Source organism: Bufo bufo, chromosome 2 (assembly GCF_905171765.1).
Source record: "Bufo bufo chromosome 2, aBufBuf1.1, whole genome shotgun sequence".
Classification (NCBI taxonomy): Eukaryota; Metazoa; Chordata; class Amphibia; order Anura; family Bufonidae; genus Bufo; species Bufo bufo.
In genome coordinates this window covers 351,259,989-351,281,500 of record NC_053390.1, presented here as the reverse complement: position 1 = coordinate 351,281,500, position 21,512 = coordinate 351,259,989, and the positions used below count along the sequence as shown (strand labels likewise).

Below are 21,512 nucleotides of genomic sequence, written 5' to 3'. Positions count from 1 at the left end.
TTAATAGATCAGAAAAAGTTTGCTTATTGTGTCTATTTCAACTCTATTCTGACACAACAAATCATTATAACAGAAAATCTGATGTCAGCACAGGGTGCATAACTGGTCACATAGAGTCCTTGGTTTGTTACATTTCATTCAGTACTGCATTTATTCACTACCTACGTAATTGTCCCTATTGTGTGCGGGTGGTAGATATCAAGATATAAGATCATGATCCACATTGGAGACAGGACATCTAAAGGACACTTCAGACACAGTCAACCTATTCTTCCACAGTACTAGATTTACAGGTTCTAGACCAATGATGGTGAACCTTTTAGGCTCAGTTCACACCTGAGCGTTCTGAAAGGAGCGCTCTGTATGCGCGGTTGTACGGGCGTTTACAAGCTCGCATACAGAGACAAGTGTGCACACATTGTCGCGCGTTCCCGAAAGTCTATGTACGGGAACGCGCGACAAACGCCCAAAAAAACGCTACCGAACTTGTGTATGCGTCTGGCGTTTTACAGCGCGTTCGAACGCGCTGTAAAACGCGAAAATGTGAACCAGTCCCATAGGGAAGCATTGCTTTGCATCGGTTATGCGTTTTACAGCGCGTTCGAACGCGCTGTAAAACACTCAGGTGTGAACTGAGCCTTAGAGACAGAGTGCCCAAACTGTAACCCAAAACCCACTTATTTATTGCAAAGTGTCAACACGGCAATTTACACTGAATACCAGTATAGTATATCTTCCATGTACTTTATCACTTATCTATAATAGCCTGCCTACAGTGAGTGCACTGCCTGTGCTGTTCATAGTGCACCCTGCGCTGGTGAATGGCAGGAAAATTCTAAGGCATATTGGTACACCATAGACTTTTTCCAGGGTGCGGGTGCCCACAGAGAGGGCTCTGAGTGCCGCCTCTGACACCCGTTCCATAGGTTCGCCACCACTGTCCTAAACAGTTACTGGATCTGTTCAAATACATAGATATAGTCAATTATTTCCAGGGTTATACACCTTCCAATATAATTTCCAATATAATTTTACAAAGCTTGCAATACAGTGGAACGTAAAACAAATTCAGCAGCAGCAGCCATCACTCAAGAAGACCAAGGGTCAGTGTTCCTTCCTCCCACTATTAAAGCAAAAACCCTGCTGCACAGCCGCATTCCTGCAGCAAGATGGAATTGTCGAGCCTGTGGTGATAAACATTCTGCAAGCTGAAAGTAATAGCGTGCTCTGGAAATAACAGTAATTATATGACATACATTTGCTCAGTTTCATAGTAATGGAAAAACCAGAGCAGTACACTTCCCAATCATCCTAATATAAGATTCTGCCACTTACTAATGGACAGTTAGTCCTCATGCTCACGACCATATGTATTTTGCGGTCTGCAAATTGCGGATCAACAAAATACGGATACTGTCCCTGTTGCATCTGAATTTTTTGTGGGCCTATTGACTTCAATTGGCCCGTGGTCCACATTTTGCGGCCAAGTATAGGACATGTCCAATTTTTTGGGAATAGAAATACAGATGCGGAAAGCACATGGATTATCTGTGTGCTTTCTGCATCTGTATGTCCGTTCTGCAAAATGTGCACCACCGACCCACTGAAGTGAATGAGTCCGCAAAAAACATGCGGATGGCACCCAGACTGCATCCATAATTTGTGTATCCACAATTTGCGGACTGCAAAATGTATATGGTCGTGTGGCCTTCCATGGATTAACAGTCAATGGTAACACTGTTTGTTTTATGGGTTTTAGGTTGGGTGGAATCATTCTTGATGAGAAAAAATTGGTAGCATGTCCAGGAACAGCTACATTACTTATACACACCTTATGGTAGTCCATTATAAAGATCACTAGCTAACTCTGCTCATATATGGACAGATTCTTAAACTCAGGACAGGATGAATATGCCCATTAGCCTTCTACTTTATAGAATTTGATACATTGTATTACGGCCTTAGGAAGGTAAAAGTAGTTGCAGAAAAAGTTGGTCAAAGGTTATCTTATCATTTTTTTTTTTTTTTACCTGTTTAGTATATAGTACATTACGTCCTGTGTACAAAGGAAAGACATACAGTCTTCCACTAGACCTGGGACAGCCATAACAAATGTTCAACTTCGACCAACCTCCGGGACAACCATACCAGATGCTCAACTTCCACCAACTTCTAGGACAGCCAAACAGATGCACAGCTTCCACCAACTTCCGGGACAGCCATATAAGAGATGTTCAACTTCCATCAACTTCTAGGACAGCAATAAAAGATGTTCAACTTCCACCAACTTCCAGGACAGCCATAACAGATGCACAACTTCCACCAACCTCCGGGACAGCCATAACAGATGCTCAACTTCCACCAACCTCCGGGACAGCCATAACAGATGCTCAATTTCCACCAACCTCCAGAACAGCCATAACAGATGCTCAACTTCCACCAACCTCTGGGACAACCATACCAGATGCTCAACTTCCACCAACTTCTAGGACAGCCAAACAGATGCACAGCTTCCACCAACTTCCGGGACAGCCATATAAGAGATGTTCAATTTCCATCAACTTCTAGGACAACCATAAAAGATGTTCAACTTCCACCAACCTCCGGGACAGCCATAACAGATGCTCAATTTCCACCAACCTTTCAGAACAGCCATAACAGATGCTCAACTTCCACCAACCTCCGGGACAGCCATAACAGATGCTTAATTTCCACCAACCTCCAGAACAGCCATAACAGATGTTCAACTTCCACCAACATCTGAGACAACCATACAAGATGCTCAACTTCCACCAACTTCTAGGACAGCCATAACAGATGCTCAATTTCCACCAACTTCCAGGACACCCATAAAATATGTTCAATTTCCACCAACTTACAGGACAGTTATAAAAGATGTTCAACTTCCACCAACTTCCAGGACAGCCATAACAGTTGCCTAACTTCCACCAACTTCCAGGACAGCCATAACAGATGCACAACTTCCTACAACTTCCACTATTGTCTGTGTCTGAACTACTTTGTTGAGCCCCTAATACTCTGTCGTTCATCTTGAACATCTACTGCCTTGTATGTCTCCCTGCAGGCTCATATTCTTCTCTCACAGAAGAATGGAAGTCCACAGGAACTGTATTTTGTTATTTATATAGTCAGTATAAGACCATGCCAACAGAACCCCAGTAAGAAGACTACCCACTAAACCACTCTCAACTCTGATACCCATTTAATCCACCTCTCCCCTCTCCTAATCCTTTTACTAGCCACCCATTGACCAGGGAATTCAGTTAAGGGAGTCCACAACCTATCTCCTCCATACATCCCTCATCTAATCTTCTGATACATCTCCACACATAATAATGTGCACAAGACCCTTCTTTGCTCCCCACTTATCTGCTCTTGACACAACCACCTCCAAGATTTCTCCTGTGCATCTCCCATATTCTGGAACTTGCTACCCCAAGAAATCAGCTGTCACCCACTATCAAACCACTAAAAAAGCAACATGGAAAGCCCTTTTCAGGACATTGTACAATGCACGATTATCCCCGTTGCTATTCCACTGGAATCGGTGAAGCTTTGAAATAATCAATGGCATGGGGGCTTACTAGGGGTTATACTTGCAGTGATATCAGGCTACAATAAGTATAATAAATACGCTATGCCTATTAGAACAGGAGACAGCAGTGCCTAAAATAACATGTAGAGATGGACTAAATCCTCAGAAAACTCACATGCATCTATAACATATAATAAAATAAACCTGCTTCTACTATCTCATGTGCAAACCACAACAATACAATGGGATACAAAAGTTTAAATCTATGTTGGATATGAATGGCTATCCATTCTCAGTCTTACCTTCTACGTAGGTCGGGAATGAAGCCAGGCTCTTTCTGGACTGTAATTAAGACAAACAATGTTTGTTTCAAAGACAAGGAAGACATATGCAGCAAGGTGAACAAAAACGACATCATGCACATATCACACCAGAGACAGCAAATGCAGTCCGACGGCCGCTTGTTAAGAAAAATTAGGCTGTTCTCAAACTATTAGTGGTTAATTAGGGACTGGTGCACGTGTCTTATTAGCATGTTCCAGTAAATGGGGATTTCAGGGTTGTATCTGCAGGCTCCTGGTTTGACACTTGGGTAATGCTTGCAAGCACTGCATGCTACCTCGTGAAGTTCCTGCCTAGGAGACTGTCAGAAGGTCGCGGGATTTCAGAGGGCTGAAAGGACGGTAAAACATCTATATTATTCATAGGTTTATTCCTCTGCCCCTGAAGCTCAGAGGCAAACCAAGCATGGAATGGAAGACACAAATATACCAAAATTTAAGTACATTAGTTAATACGTATACCAAGTTTCAAGATATACCAGTCATGTCTTACAATACTATATACTCCACACTTAAAGAGGTATTCTGGTTTTAATGCTTACATTTATTTCTTTACAGAATAGGATGTCAAACAATTTTCTAACATACATCTATTTCAAATTTTGCTTGAGGACCTTTATTATATCCATGTGTTTGCCTCTCCCTAAAGACAAAAATGGCACAGTCCATTTTAGTCCTGTAAAATGCATCCGTAGGAGAGCTAGATGGGACTAAACCTGTGAACTGACACATGGGCTATACCTTTCTTCTGCATATAGGGGTCAACTGCCTGATATAAGAAAAGTATGTATGTAGAATTTTTATTACGTGTATATTATAAAACTGTATGATTTCCTACTATATAAACAAATACATTTACAAAAAAAAAACAGAATACCCCTTTAAATAAATTTGTAAAAGTAAATGTTACATCAATTGGTAAAGTTCTGTAATATACATGTGTTCAAATTCTGCCTCTGCAGAGGGTACAACATGCACGGGGGCAGAGGGCTGTCATCGTGGCTGTAGGTTTGACGAGCAGAGATCTATTGGGTCCAGCTCCTCTGTATGGCAGCATTTATTACAGTGCATACTACAAAGTCTTACTATTTGATGTGTTGACACTTTGTGTCATATTTACTTTATATTACAGAGCCCTTTACAGAGAGAGAGCATCTGTCACCTCTCCTGACATGTCCGTTTTAGTAACTACTTGCATTCCCTATGTAATAACAATTCTGGAGAATCTTTTCTTATGACTCTATGTTGTGCCATTCCTCTAATATTCCTGTTAGAAGGTTATGAATGAATTGCTAGCAGATTTACAATTAAGGTCCAGATGGGTGCTGTCAGTTGGGGGTGTGTCTTTGCACAATCTGAAACCTGCAGGACTGATTGGATAATACCACAGTGCGCAGAGACACACCCACAACCAGGAATGTCCAGATGGACCATGGCACACTACTGGAAATTCATTCATAAACTTCTAGTAGGAATAACTGATCAATGGCACAACAGAGGGTCGTAAGAACAGACACTCCAGAATTGTTATTATAAGGGGGGTGTCAGTAGTTACTAAAACAGACATGTCAGGATAGGAGACTGGTGCACTTTAAAGTGCATGTCAGAGACTCCAACCAGTAATTGTGACAGGGCTATCAGGCCAATAGTGTCAAGACTTCTCTCCACTAACATAAATGGTAAAAAAATTTATTATGAAATTGAAATATTATAAAACATCAAAATACATAATAAACAAAGCACATAAATGTAAATTCCCTTTATATGACCTTGGCACATACATTAGGGAACAATAAAAACAGCAATGCTTTATAAGCCAAGGTCCTGTTAAGGGAGTTGGGGAAGAATGGTAGTTCGTGCCCGTGACCTGTACCTATAATACACTGGAGAAGATACACACATAATAATGTAACATGATTGTGTGGACAACCCAATGTACAGTACTATGTTAAGAGAGGTTTTTCAGGTTCAGGAAATTAATGGCCTATCTTCAGGCCATCAAAATCAGATTGGTGGGGGTCCATATTAAAGGGGTTATCCAAGACTATAAAATGCTCCCCCATATGCCAGGCCCCTCACAATGAATCTACTTACCTGGTTTCCCGCGCCACTCCTGGTCCCCTCACCGCCGCTACTGCCTTTCCCTGTGTGCGGATTTTAAAACATCCGGTGTCGATGTGGAAGAGGGGGGGGTTGGGTTGCAGCCAAAGTCAGGTGGGGACAGGCACGAGCCTCCCTAGCGTCACCCGCTGCTCACCCCCGACACCGGATGTTTTCATCTGCGAACGGGGAGAAGCAGCAGCAGCGGTGCGGGGAGCCAGGTAAGTATATTCAGTGTGAGGGGCCCGGCATATGGGGGGGCTTTTTATAGTCTTGGATAACCCCTTTAACAGGAACGCCCATTGAACGGCTGATCATAGAAAGTGCAAGGAGATGCAAACGAAGCGAAATACAACTGCACTGAAACTGGAAAAAATCAAATTAAATTAATAGGAATGGTTATGGAAACATTTCTCTATGTTTCCCTGTAAGAAGAGATGTAACAATAAGGCTACATGCACACGAATGTTGTTTGTTTCCGTTCCTTTTTGCGGATAGGATGCGGACCCATTCAGTTCAATGGGTCCGCAAAAAATGCGGACAGCACACCGTGTGCTGTCCGCATCAGTATGTCTGTTCCGTAGCCCCGCAAAAAAAATAGAACATGTCCTATTCTTGTCCGTTTTAGGCATTGTTACAATGGATCCGCCAAAAAAACGGATGGCATACGGATGTGCAAAACACATACGGTTGTTTGCATGTAGCCTAAAACACAGAAAAACACTAGTGTGAACAGACCTCATCTCATGATTAATGGTAAAAAAATGAAAATCACACATCATACAGTTACATGGTAGTCTCTTTTTAACAAAGTTGAATGGCAGTTGAAGGATGGCACTGAGCCTGTATGACCACTTCATTAGGTAGATGTGCACATTACTATACAGATTTTGTGTAGCGCTCTTCCTATCAGGGTTCAAAGGGGTGTGATGGACTGTGGTATTTGGCACTGTTGGGGTGGTATAATGTGCCACAGTATGGTATTGGGGGCCCTGCCTTCCATCAGTTTGGACCCAACTACAAAACAGGGCCACTTTTAGTATTTTTTCAAGGGCCACTTTAGGCTCTCAGTCCGCCCTGGATGGAACTGAGCATGTGCGTCCACCTCAGCAATATAGTGGAGATCAACAGAGAAATAAGGAAAAAAAACTGATCCAGGTGCTGATTTGAAAACTGTAGAATATGTTTCATGGGACAACCCCCTTTACAAGAAAACTGAAGGTGCTTTCAGAGAGATCTGACAAGATCTGTACAAGGACAAAACTAAAAAAAAAATTCATGTTACAGAGTTTATATCTGGAAAGCTGGGTGGCCAAGGTCAAGTGCGACCACGAGAAACCTAAAGAGTGATAAAGAATGTGGCACATAAGTGACCCATAAACACCTAAGAACGGAGCTGAATGACATCCACCAGGACGTAGGCGTACCTCCTTATTAGAAGAGGATTCTGCTGCATCACAGGCATTCTGACCATGCTGTCGGTTTGCGGATTCTGCTCCCTGCGTGGAAGAATCCGGAGATGGAGACTAAACAGAGTAAAAAACACAAAAGAATTGTTAATGGCTGACCAAATCACACAAAAACACCCAATTTTTTTTTTTTTACTAATCGCAGTAGAAAATATGGGGGAGATTTATCAAACTGGTGTAAAGTAGAACTGGCTTAGTAGCCCATAGCAACCAATCAGATTCCACCTTTCCAAAGGAGCTCTGAATCCGATGGGTTGCTATGGGTAACTAAGCCAGTTCTACTTTACACCAGTTTGATAAATCTCCCCCTATGTCTTAAAAAAATATCCACATGGTAACCACAGTAACATGGTAACCACAGAGCATTAAAGTCAATGGGGCCCCACATTTCATTGTCTTGTAAATATTTGTGCACGTGAGATATTCTTTATATCGCCATTTACATGTCATCTTCAGTCATGATATACTGTTTTACATCATTAATAGTAGAGACGGCGCTAAGGCGCCTCTATATACCAGGCCATGCACTATGATTCACTGCTTGAGAAGAACCCACGCAGGGTTGCCTTTTCAATGAATAAAGCACAAAAGCGCATTTTTTTTGCAAAATAAGACGCGTGCTGCAGTTTTCCTTTGATTTTGTACATGGCTACATCACTGCTGCAGTCTGTAACCACAGTATGGGGGCGAGGACCAAAGGGGCAATGCCTGAAACTATCATGGTGGAGAGCATACAATCTTTTATTATTTTAACACATTTGGAGGCTTTGGGGAGATCTTGAAATAAGTTGGACATCGCCTTTAAACTTGTAAATTATGACCCACTGTTATCCTTTGCATGGCCCCTTTCATACTTATCAGGGGACATTCCTTTATTAACTGGATTACCGGGAACTTAAAGGGGTATTTCAGTTATGGAAAGTTATCCCCTATCCACATGCACAGTTTTTATTTGTTTTCAAATATTAAAAACACAAAAAATATAAAAATGTGGTATCTCTGTAATTATACTGACCCACAGAAAAATGTGGTATCTCTGTGATTGTACTGATCCACAGAAAAATGTGGTATCTCTGTAATTATACTGACCCACAGAAAAATGTGGTATCTCTGTGATTGTACTGACCCACAGAAAAATGTGATATCTCTGTAATTATACTGACCCTCAGAAAAATGTGGTATCTCTGTAATTATACTGACCCTCAGAAGAATGTGGTATCTCTGTAATTATACTGACCCACAGAAAAATGTGGTATCTCTGTAATTATACTGACCCACAGAAAAATGTGGTATCTCTGTAATTATACTGACCCTCAGAAAAATGTGGTATCTCTGTAATTATACTGACCCACAGAAAAATGTGGTATCTCTGTAATTATACTGACCCTCAGAAAAATGTGGTATCTCTGTAATTATACTAACCCACAGAATGAAGTTAACGGGTCATTTTTACTGCAAAAAAAACAAAACCCAAAAAACTATGGTAGAATTGCGTCATTTTTTAATTCCACCCCATTTAGAATTTTTTCCAGCTTCCCACTACATTATGTGTAATATTAAATGGTGTCATTAGAAAGTACAACATCAAAAAAACAAGCCCTCATACGGCTATGTGAACGGAAAAAATAAAGAAAAATTGTGTCTCCTGGAAGACAGGGAATATTAAAAAAAAATAAAGAAAGAAAACTGTTGTGTCAGGAAAGGGAATAGTGAATGTTAGCCCAGAATGATTGGTGCCAATGTCATGCACACAACCGTATGTATTTTGCATTCCGCAAAAAACGTATCCGCAAAAAATACGGATGATGTGCATTTCATATTTTGCGGAACGGAACAGCTGGCCCCAATAGAACAGTACAATCCTTGTTCGTAATGCGGACAATAATAGGACATGTTCTATTTTTTGCGGAACGGAAATACTGACATACGGAATGCACACGTAACTTTTGTTTTTTTGGAGGACCCATTGAAATGAATGGTTCCGTATACGGTCCGCAAAAAAACCCGGAACAGACACAGAAAGAAAATACGAACCTATTTAGATTTAAAAATGATATTCAAGGACAGAAATTCACTCCAAAGTTCCGAACCAGAACAATGGGTCAATCTAATGGGTTAAAGCACCAGTCAGCTTCTGCAGAAGAAAACCGCAATATGGTTAGGTGTTTAATCTGGGAGAATACTACGTTTCTTATCTTTTTACTGTTGAAATAAAAGGTGCTGCTTGTGTTTCATCTGCTTTGCATTACAATCTTATTTCCTCTTCCTCCCATAAAGCTGGTATGAAATCTGAATGTGCAAATGACTCCCATCAATAGAAAGGACTATTCTCGTCTGCAATAGGGACCATAATAAGACATGTTCTATAATGTGTGGAATGGCCACACGGATCCACAAAAAATACAGATGTGTGCATGGCTCCACAGAAATGGATGAGTCACTGTGCTATCTGAAAAAAGAGCAGATAGCAAACGGATGAAAAATACGGTCAGCAGCATGACAGCAATTTACAAAACATGACAGATTACCTTTTCGCTTAACCCCTTAGTGACCACCGATACGTGTTTTTACGGCGGTCACTAAGGGGCCTAAGGCTGGGCAGCTGCTTTTTTTACGGGGGACCCGGCTCTCACATGAGAGCCGCGGCCCTGCTCTAACATCCCGCGGACCGGCAGGAGAGGCGCAGCCTGCTGGTTAATGTTAGAATAGCATTGCCATTAAAATGCAATGCACTATAGGGACATTGCATTTTAAAAGCAAATCAAAAAACTGTCTGTTATGGAGTCCCCTTGTGCTTTTTTCCATTGAAAATACGCTCTTCAATAAAAAAAAAATAAGCCCAAAAAAAATCTTCTCCATATGTGTGGTATTTCCGCGTCCGTAACGACTACATAAATATCATGTAAATTAGCCCCTAAGGTGAACGTAAAAAAAGACAGAATTGCTCATTTATTCTTCGTTGCCACCGAAATTTTTTTAATAACAAGCGATCAAAAGGCGCCATTTACTCCAAAATAATACCAATGAAAAATACAAGTCATCCCGCAAAAATCAAGCCATCACATAACTCCATAGAAGGAAAATAAAAAAAATTATGGGTCTTGGAAAGCGGCAATACAAAAACATTTTTTTCTTAAAGAAAAAAAAAAGTGTTTTAATGCAAAAAAGTAGCAAAATGTAAAAATAAATACATATATTCGGTATCACTGTAATCGTACTGACCCAGAGAATAATGATATTATGTTATTTACAGAAAAATGAACGCCGTAAAATTTATAACATAAAAACGCAGTGGCAGTATTGCTGTTTTTCCCATCTCCCTCCCAGAAATGTAATAAAAGTTAATCAGAAAGTTATGTGTACCCCAAAATTGCGCCATTAAAAACTACAACTTGTCCCGCAAAAAACAAGCCCTTATAAAGCTATATAGACGAAAAAATAAAAAAGTTATAGCTCTTGGAACGCAACGATGAAAAAAGGAAAAAAAACGCTTGATCAGTAAGGCCCAAAACAGGCAGGTCACTAAGGGGTTAATGAGTTTTGTATATTTGGAGGTCAAGACTTTTCTCAAGCCATTCTAGAAAATTTTCAAAGAACATCTTCTATGGAAACTGCACACATAAAAACTACTCATTTAGTTTTATCACATTAAAGTAAAAAAAAAAAAAAAAAAAAAAAGACGATAACACAAGAAAAGTACTGTAACGGATCTCCTGGCACCCCGACTGGGTACCTCCATTGATGGGTGCTCCTAGTGCTTCCCGATTGCTCCAAGCACTCCACTTTACACCGTAAGCACTGCCGACCCCACGCACCGCTGCAGCTTGGTTGGGATCTCACTGTCTTCTACCTACCCTGGACCTACGACAAGGCTCCAGGCTCCAGTGGGTGAACCTCTCTTCCTTCAAACAGTGATGTAGGAACAAGCTCTTAAAAGAGCACAGGGATTATAGCCAGGGGAGTATACAGAGTATAGCCTTCCCCAGTGTAGATACAGCCTTTTCCCCACACACATGAGACAAGGCTCTATGTGGAGGGTAAAACAGGAACTCTTGAATCGGGCTACATGTCAGCCTTTTATGCAGGTCTTCCAGCTAGGGACATTCCCCTGGGGACCTTGTGGAAGACTGAGACAGTTTTTACGTTAGCCAATTACATGCATTTATAGTATAGAAACACTCCCAGCAATTGTACACAACCCCCCTCTGCCTGTTATACAATTAACAAACACAATGGGCTCTGCCTGTGATGCAATTACCAAACACAATGGGCTAACTGAATTACTCACAGGCAGAAAACACACATTTTTCCCCAAAACACCCCAAAGCCCAACGTTTCCCCAAAAATTATACATCCCTGGATAGCTCTTATCTGGGCGAACAACATATCCAGAAATCACCCAGATCATAGCAGGGGTTCCCAAATTCCATGAAAGTCACATTTGACCAACCGCAAACATGGCTTTCCTGCCCAAACAGTTCCACAGATTTAGGCTGTGCGGCCGGTCTGACTTCTCCTTCAAAGTTTTAGTATATGGGCCATAATCCTGAGGCAAGAGGCTGGCAAACAGGCCCCTCCAAAACCCAGTGCTGAGGTTATTTCCGCCACAAGTACCAGGAAGATGCCATGTTGTGTTTTAAAAACCCATATCATAAAACATTTGAATATATGACCAATTTTATTAAAAGACATCTGTCAGCAGACTTGTACCTATAAGGCTACTTTCACACTTGCGCTTGATCGGATCCGTTCTGAACGGATCCGATCATATTAATGCAGACGGAGGCTCCGTTCAGTACGGATCCGTCTGCATTAATAACTTAGAAAAATTTCTAAGTGCGAAATTAGCCTGAGCGGATCCGTTCAGACTTTCAATGTAAAGTCAATGGGGGACGGATCCGCTTGAAGATTGAGCCATATGGTGTCATCTTCAAGCGGATCCGTTCCCATTGACTTACATTGTAAGTCTGGACGGATCCGCACGCCTCCGCACGGCCAGGCGGACACCCGAACGCTGCAAGCAGCGTTCAGCTGTCCGCCTGGCCGTGCGGAGGCGAGCGGAGCGGAGGCTGAACGCCGCCAGACTGATGCAGTCTGAGCGGATCCGCATCCATTCAGACTGCATCAGGGCTGGACGGAAGCGTTCTGCTCCGCTCGTGAGCCCCTTCAAACGGAGCTCACGAGCGGACAGCAGAACGCTAGTGTGAAAGTAGCCTAAAACTGGCTGACCTGTTACATGTGCGCTTGGCAGATGAAGGCATCTGTGTTGGTCCCAATTTCATATGTGCCTGTATTGTTGAGAAAAATGATGTTTTATGAAAATGACAATCTAGAAGCAATGGGGGCGTCACCATTACACCTAGAGGCTCTGCTCTCTCTGCATCTGCTGTGCCCTCTACAGTTTGATTGACAGGGCCAGGTAGGTATGATGACGTTTTCACTACCTGGTCCTGCCAAAGTGCAGCAGAGAATGCAGAGCCTCTAGGTGTAATGGCAATGCCCCCGTTGCTCCTGGAGGTCCATTTGCAAATATAATAAAACTTATTTTTTCTCAGCAATGCAGGCACATATGAACATAGGACCAACAGATATGCTTTCGGTTACATGAAAACGACGATCCTGAAATCTGACTAAGCCAGTTGGTGCGCACCATAGTTATCAAGAGTCAATAGAAACAGTTAAGAAACTGACAGCGAAGGCTAACAATACGCCTGTCAGCAAACAGCTATCTCTCCTGATCTCCCTATACAGATGTATGCTATGCTTGGCTGAACAAGTGTGCTTATGTCTGCACTGAGGGAGAAAGCTGCTGCCTGACACCACCGGCAGTGGCTTATCTCCCGGAGAACAAAAGGATCCAGCAGTTGAAATCCAACTGCCCACTTCTTTTCTCCCCTGACAACTGCTGTCAAGAAAGAGTCAGGAGGCCACCATACATACCGTGGGATGCGAAAGTTTGGGCAACCTTGTTAATCATCATGATTTTCCTGTATAAATCGTTGGCTGTTACGATAAAAAATGTCAGTTAAATATATCATATAGGAGACACACACAGTGATATTTGAGAAGTGAAATGAAGTTTATTGGATTTACAGAAAGTGTGCTATAATTGTTTAAACAGAATTAGGCAGGTGCATAAATTTGGGCACTGTTGTCATTTTATTGATTCCAAAACCTTTAGAACTAATTATTGGAACTCAAATTGGCTTGGTAAGCTCAGTGACCCCTGACCTACATACACAGGTGAATCCAGTTATGAGAAAGAGTATTTAAGGGGGTCAATTGTAAGTTTCCCTCCTCTTTTAGTTTTCTCTGAAGAGTAGCAACATGGGGGTCTCAAAACAACTCTCAAATCCATCATGGTTTAGGGGAAGGCTACAGAAAGCTGTCTCAGAGATTTCAGCTGTCCGTTTCCACAGTTAGGAACATATTGAGGAAATGTAAGACCACAGGCTCAGTTCAAGTTAAGGCTCGAAGTGGCAGACCAAGAAAAATCTCGGATAGACAGAAGCGACGAATGGTGAGAACAGTCAGAGTCAACCCACAGACCAGCACCAAAGACCTACAACATCATCTTGCTGCAGATGGAGTCACTGTGCATCGTTCAACCATTCGGCGCACTTTACACAAGGAGATGCTGTATGCGAGAGTGATGCAGAGGAAACCTTTTCTCCGCCCACAGCACAAAAAGTGCAGCTTGAGGTGGGCTAAAGCACATTTGGACAAGCTAGCTTCATTTTGGAATAAGGTGCTGTGGACTGATGAAACTAAAATTGAGTTATTTGGCCATAACAAGGGGCGTTATGCATGGAGGAAAAAGAACACAGCATTCCAAGAAAAACACCTGCTACCTACAGTAAAATATGGTGGTGGTTCCATCATGCTGTGGGGCTGTGTGGCCAGTGCAGGGACTGGGAATCTTGTCAAAGTTGAGGGACGCATGGATTCCACTCAGTATCAGCAGATTCTGGAGACCAATGTCCAGGAATCAGTGACAAAGCTGAAGCTGCGCCGGGGCTGGATCTTTCAACAAGACAACGACCCTAAACACTGCTCAAAATCCACTAAGGCATTTATGCTGAGGAACAAGTACAACGTTCTGGAATGGCCATCTCAGTCCCCAGACCTGAATATAATTGAAAATCTGTGGTGTGACTTAAAGAGAGCTGTCCATGCTCGGAAGCCATCAAACCTGAATGAACTAAAGATGTTTTGTAAAGAGGAATGGTCCAAAATACCTTCAACCAGAATCCAGACTCTCATTGGAACCTACAGGAAGCGTTTAGAGGCTGTAATTTCTACAAAAGGAGGATCTACTAAATATTGATTTCATTTCTTTTTTGTGGTGCCCAAATTTATGCACCTGCCTAATTTTGTTTAAACAATTATAGCACACTTTCTGTAAATCCAATAAACTTCATTTCACTTCTCAAATATCACTGTGTGTGTCTCCAATATGATATATTTAACTGACATTTTTTATCGTAATAACCAACAATTTATACAGGAAAATCATGACGATTAACAAGGTTGCCCAAACTTTTGCATCCCACTGTATTAGACGATCAGCTGATTCTGCCAAAATCAGTGGGTATGGCCAACGTTTATCTGATGTGTATGGCCAGGTTCCTTCACATTTGGCACTTCTTTGTAGATTATTGTAATCACAGCACACAATATTGGACTTAAAAAGGTCAACATTCACTTTAAATGGGTTCTCCAGTTTCAAAATGACACTTTTTTTTAAATCTACAAAGAGTACTCCAAACACTGCATATTTGTGTCTTATATGCCTGTTTTTCATGCCAGCACTTTCATTCCCCTGTTTCCGGCATCACTGCATCCTGGCAGGATGTTTACATGCAGAACTTCCTGTTTTCATCAGCTTCCTGCTGGGTTTGCTAACATGCTTTCATCTGTAACGTTTCACAGGACTTGCTCTGCCCATCATGGGGAGGGATAAGAGGCATAAGTACTGAATAGAGAGCAGCAATAGAATAACATTACATAGCAAAGCATGCTGGGTTTGGTTAGGAAAGCAGATGATAACAGGAAGTTCTGCATGTAAGTATCCTGCCAAGATGCAGTGATGCTGAGAACAGAGGAAGGAAAGTGCTGACATTAAATACAGGTATATACAGGACAAAGACATGGAGTGTATGGGGAACTATGGGCAGATAAAAATGTTATTATGGAAACCAGAGAACTCCTTTAAACGGAACCTGTCACCAGTTTTATGGTGTCCTAACTAAGGGCAACATAAATAAGTGACTGATTCTCTTAGCAAAATGCTGGGTCACTTTCTTTAATTGACCCAGTCAATCTGCCAACATCTTGTATTGAAAAGCTCCAGCTGATAATGATGAGTCCTGAATATTCATGAGCTCCGGACTCTTCCCACCTACCTGCTGCTGATTGACAGTTATTTTCCATATGAATCAGCAGCAGGTGGGCAGGGGAGTGGCTATAGCTCTGAATTAAAAAAACACTAGACTCAAATCAGCTCATTAGCATGCGGCATCTTTGTGTGTATATTGTGAGGTAACCATCTGTCACATCAGTAAGTGAATACATCTAAGGCACTTTTTAGTAGTTAATGATTGTATATAATTAGTTAGATTATAATCAAATATCCACATGACAGGTTCCCTTTAAGCCTTCTATTTGATATCAAGTTGTAATATAATGTAATAGAAAAACTGGGCACTCTCAAGATATTAGAACCATACAGAAATGTATTGGTCTTTGAAATAACATTAAAAACAACAATAAAAACAACAATAAAAAGGATGATACCCACGTGTTAAAATGGCTATAAATACTCGACAATAAATAGCATGTAGTGTATTGATTGAATGAATGGTGGTATATATAACTGTCTAGTCTGGATAGTACACCAGTAGTTAGACCCAGATGGCATGCACAAAAAACGAAAATGCTTTAAATCGATGAATAATTAAATATTCGCATAAATAGCAGCAATATTCGTATCCGAATATAAAATATAAAATCCTCGCAGGGAACGTAGTGGCTACAATTTTCGTATAGCTCTCTCCCTTCTGACACAAAATAATCCCAAAGTGAAATAATGTCAACAATATTCGTAATGTACTGAAAAATCCAGTACAATAATAATTGGAGGCAACGTTGATTATTTAATGTCCCACACTGGACAAAACCAGCAAAGTGTATTGGCGTCCCGCTATGTATTCAAACCAGCAGCGTCCCACTGGAATATTAACACTGCAGTTGTAATAAATGTTCTGCCGGTAAAGTTCGAAAATAGTCTTACCATATATCTTTCCTCAGCACAAAATCGCTCTGCTGATTCATTCTTTATGCTCTTGTTCAAGCGATAGTAGTTTTCACTTCCCACGTTGGTAAATGTTTGACACGTGCAGACCGATCTTTGCTGTAGACTGTGGTCTTTCAAGGTTTCTTTCTCATTTACCCTTTCCGCGGTGATAAACAAAGATGCTGTGAGAGTTAGGCAATATCTTTCAATTTCCAGTGTTTAGAGGTTCGGGGTCCTGTCTTAGCTAGACACGTTTCGGGGCATTTAATCGGGGCAACTTAACACTGGAAATTGAAAGATATTGCCTAACTCTCACAACATCTTTGTTTAGCACCGCGGAAAGGGTAAATGAGAAAGAAACCTTGAAAGACCACAGTCTACAGCAAAGATCGGTCTGCACGTGTCAAACATTTAGCAACGTTTTAACACGTGGGTATCATCCTTTTTATTGTTGTTTTTAATGTTATTTCAAAGACCAATACATTTCTGTATGGTTCTAATATCTTGAGAGTGCCCAGTTTTTCTATTACATTATTCAGTCCTTTTGAGTGGACAGGGTGAGTCCACTTTACTGAGTGCACCTCTGTTTGGTCATTGTGGGATCCTGTGCGCCACATTCACATTGTCTAAAGTTGTAATATAAGAAACACTTATGAGCCACGTAACACAGTAAATTATGCATCACAGACATCACTCAAACTGGCAGGTCTACATAGTGAAAAAAGTAATATTCATCCCCGCTGACTGTCAATGTACTATCTATCTATTTACAGCATAGATAATACTCGCCCTGAGCACACAGAAATGAATATGATGGTGCAGAGTGTTTTATGGCAAACCATATGTTTAATGGCATTGTCATTTTCTAAACTACCTGAACTTTTTGAACATCTTGTGGCCATAGACCTTCAACAGCTGTCCACCTTTACACATACATACTTGATTTAGCCAAGCATGCATGTATTTTCGATGGCAAGTGATGAAGGCGCTGCTGCCAGACAAGAGATATTCAAATTGCCTAAGCCTTCTTCATCTGGCTAAGCCAGAATTGGCTGGTTTGTATTTCAACTCTCCTATACACATACACAGTCACCCAAGAATGTATATGGGGAGAGAGGGGAGGCCACTACTAGACTCCTCCAGCCGACACTTATGTTCAGGGAGAACAAAAGAATTGGGCTCTGAAACTCAACATGCCCAATCCTTCTCTCCCCGACATCATCTGTCAAGGGAGAGTCGGAAGCTCTCCATACATGTTAGTGTGGGTTCGCACTAGCGTTATGGCATTCCGTTATAGGTTCGATTATAACTGAATATAACGGAATGCCCAGATGGAATGCAAAACGGAAGCCTTTAAGAGGCATTCCGTTTTGATCCGTCCTAATAGAAATCTATGGGCAAGCATAAAGGAAACCGTCTGATTTCCATTATGCAGGACAGAAAAAAAAAGTCCTGTCGTCAGGAAACGAGACAGATCCGTTATGCTTCCCCGAAGACTCCTATTAGGAAGGATCAAAACGGAATGCCTCTTAAAGGCTTCAGTTTTTTCATTCCATCTGGACATTCCGCTATATTCAGTTATAAATGGAACCTATGACGGAATGCCATAACGCTAGTGCGAACCCACCCTTAAATTCCCGCCTGGTCCCACTAATAAATGGTGCCTACTTAAAAATGAAAGTAGGTACCCCCCTTCTGATGTCACTTCCTCTGTGAAAAAAACTAAAACCTAAAATGTAAAGTTACCATGAAAATATGTAAAACGTATTGACACATGCTTTTCTTCAAGCATAGGCAAAAAAGCTATCGTGTCCATGGTACAAAAACACCAAATGAGCACAAAAGTCCACATCCAGGGCATACAGTGATCTAAAAAAATCATGTGAAAAAAACATTAGCCATAGAGTTACTGCTAACATGAGCTTGGGTGGAACAAGAGCAATAGTGATGTGCTTATTGCACCTAATCTGCATATTAAGAAAATGTATGGTAACTCGGGAACGGAGTCTCAAATCAACAAAAGAAAAGCAGCAGCTGGATAGGGAGGTCGCTGGTGACGGATTCTCTTTAAGGCTACACAGAGGCTCGGCCTACTTCCCCACAGGCAGTGCTATCACGGGTTGTTGACGCTGCGCTGTCATCTATTGCTTGTGGGTATGAGAGAGAGAGAGAGAAAGTGTGAGGGTCAGACGGATCTGTTGGAAAGGGTTCCACTAGATCTGAAAGACTTGAGGCGCCTTGGGTTTATAGGAGTGGAGTGGAAAGAAGGTAGGGTGCTAGATACTAGAGGCTTCTCCGGGTATAGTCAGGTCGACATAGGTGTCTGCCTGTAAAGGATATGGTAGTGAGCCAAATTAGGGGGACTGGTAGGTAGAAATACCCTCCAGGTCTCGCCTATTTGAAATATACCCTTTTGGGCGCCAATAACAGTTGATCGTTAATGGTTGGTATTTGGGCTTTGTATTTGTAAAAAGAGCAAATTTTAGGGTGTAGGGGTGTGTATAGAGGTATCAATGTGTGTGGTAAAGACACACATATATATATATATATATATATATATATATATATATATACACACGCACATATAAAACTTGCGCAAAAGATCAAAAGATTGTACACATATAAAAAATCTAAAAAGTCTGCAAAAAGGATTAAAAGATTGTGCACATAGGTAGGATCACTGCAAACCGTCTCGAGTGCCTAAGAGACTGCAATATCGTACACTGTATAGTATGGTACAGTATGTAAATCAATAGGTTAAAAATCTGTATAAAAGGATACCAATATATATATATTAAAATAATATATTTAAAATAATGTGGTATCGTGGGTTCAGTTACTCACTTCACTTTATTGCATGTACATATAAATCCGGCTCAACGCGTTTCGGGACAGGCACGTCCCTTCATCAGGAGATTGCTCTTTTTACAAATACAAAGCCCAAATACCAACCATTAACGATCAACTGCTATTGGCGCCCAAAAGGGTATATTTCAAATAGGCGAGACCTGGAGGGTATTTCTACCTACCAGTCCCCCTAATTTGGCTCACTACCATATCTATTGCTTGTGACAGGTACAATGTACTGCACCTAACTACTTGTTACAACGTCACATTGTCACTCAGCTGAAACAATGGCTATGGTCTCGAAAGAAAGAAAACTGGATACATCTTTTACACTTTCATTCTACACAAATTCTTCAGAATTATTTTAAAAGTGAATTCTCTCGCCTTATGACTGTTCCTGTAAAGATGTTAAAGCTAAAAAACTGGTTTTCACAGTAACATTAAAAGCAGAATTCCCAGGAAATTAATACTGTGCTTTTAAAGTAAACCGAGAAACTGCATAAACATCAGATCAGGACATACAGTCTGCAGATGGATGTACAGGCAGTCATAAACAGCTCCTGTACTCTGCACATGACATCAGCACTGCATCGGAAACCCCCCCTACACCCTATGGGGTTTATAGGATTGCCTTAAAGGGAATCTGCCCTGTTAAACATGTAAAAGTGGTACCTTGGAACCGAACCAGAGTTCGGGAAATGCTTTTGTACTGTAGAAACTGATTTATGAAGTTATTATGCGAACTTCGGCTCATAGGAGCCAATACATTCTAATACGGTACAGAGAGCTCACTCCGTACAGTATTCAAACGAAATATTAAGCAAATCGACTTTGGATGATTCACTAATCCATAGTTGTAATCCTTCCTGTGTTGATAATGAGATGACTGCTGAAAAGTGCTCTGTAGAGACCAAGACATGGCACCTACTATTAGGCTTAGTGGCAAGATTTTGTTTTACAAATATAGTGATGTGAAAAAAAAATAAAACACTAAAAACATTATTTAAAATATCTAGTACCATTATTTAAAATATGTTTAGCATAGAAACTTGATTTAAAGGGGTATTCTCATCTCAGACATTGATGGTATATCGCTAGGATATGCCATCAATGTTAGATAGGTATGGGTCGAAACTCTGGGACCATTCCAACTCTGGGACCCGCACCTAACTTCAGAATGGGTCCCCCAAAGTGAAGAAGAGCACATCGCGCTCTCCATTCATTGCTATGAAAGTTCCAAAAATAGCGGCTCGCTTGCGCAGCTATTTTTACAAGTCTCATAGAAGTGAATGGAAAGTGCACCACATATGCACAGGCAACTCTCCATTCACCAGTATGGGACTGCCAGAAATAGCTATTTTTGGAACTCCATAGCAGGGAATGGAGGGTGATGCATGCATGGCTGCTCTCCCTTCATTTTGGGGGTCTTGTTCTGTAGATAGGAGTGGGCCCCAGAGGTCACATAGCCTAGCTATGAGACTTAGACTTCCCTTTAAGGAACAGGTAATTTTCTGATGAAATAATCCTTTTAAATCTCTGCTCCTTCAAGGTTTGTAAAAGACCCTAGGCCTGCCATATTACAACTCTTATTACAGGATAGCTCTGACTCTGAGGTTTTGCAGTATACAGTACAATCAATCAATGATGACAGGTTCATGTCCCCTAGGGGGCCGAAAAATAAAACAATATATAAAAAAAATAAAAAATATTAGTTCTAAAAGGTAAAAAAAAAAACTTTTCCCAATAAAAATTTCAACATTTACATAATTGGTGCTGTCACACCTGAAAATAAAATATAAATTTTTTTTATCCCGTGTGGTGAGCACAAACGAAACATAACCCCAACATCTCTTTTCAATGAACTTCAGCCAGGCAGAAGGTACTACACAGCAATGGTACAGAAA

General features: G+C 41.1%; 1 protein-coding gene across 3 annotated transcripts in view; it reads right to left on the bottom strand.

Moving 5' to 3' along the window:
- APBA1 (amyloid beta precursor protein binding family A member 1) overlaps nucleotides 1-21,512 on the bottom strand; it is a 180,111-nt gene that overhangs the window by 42,011 nt on the left and 116,588 nt on the right. For all 3 annotated transcript variants that reach the window (XR_005776237.1, XR_005776236.1, XM_040417091.1), the window contains 2 exons: nucleotides 7,425-7,523; nucleotides 3,859-3,898 (listed from right to left, as the gene is read on the bottom strand). Coding sequence is in view for 1 of the 3 variants with exons in the window: in XM_040417091.1 (XP_040273025.1) it covers nucleotides 3,859-3,898; nucleotides 7,425-7,523 (139 nt within the window). In the remaining 2 variants the exon portion in view is untranslated. The remainder of the gene's footprint in view (nucleotides 1-3,858; nucleotides 3,899-7,424; nucleotides 7,524-21,512) is intronic.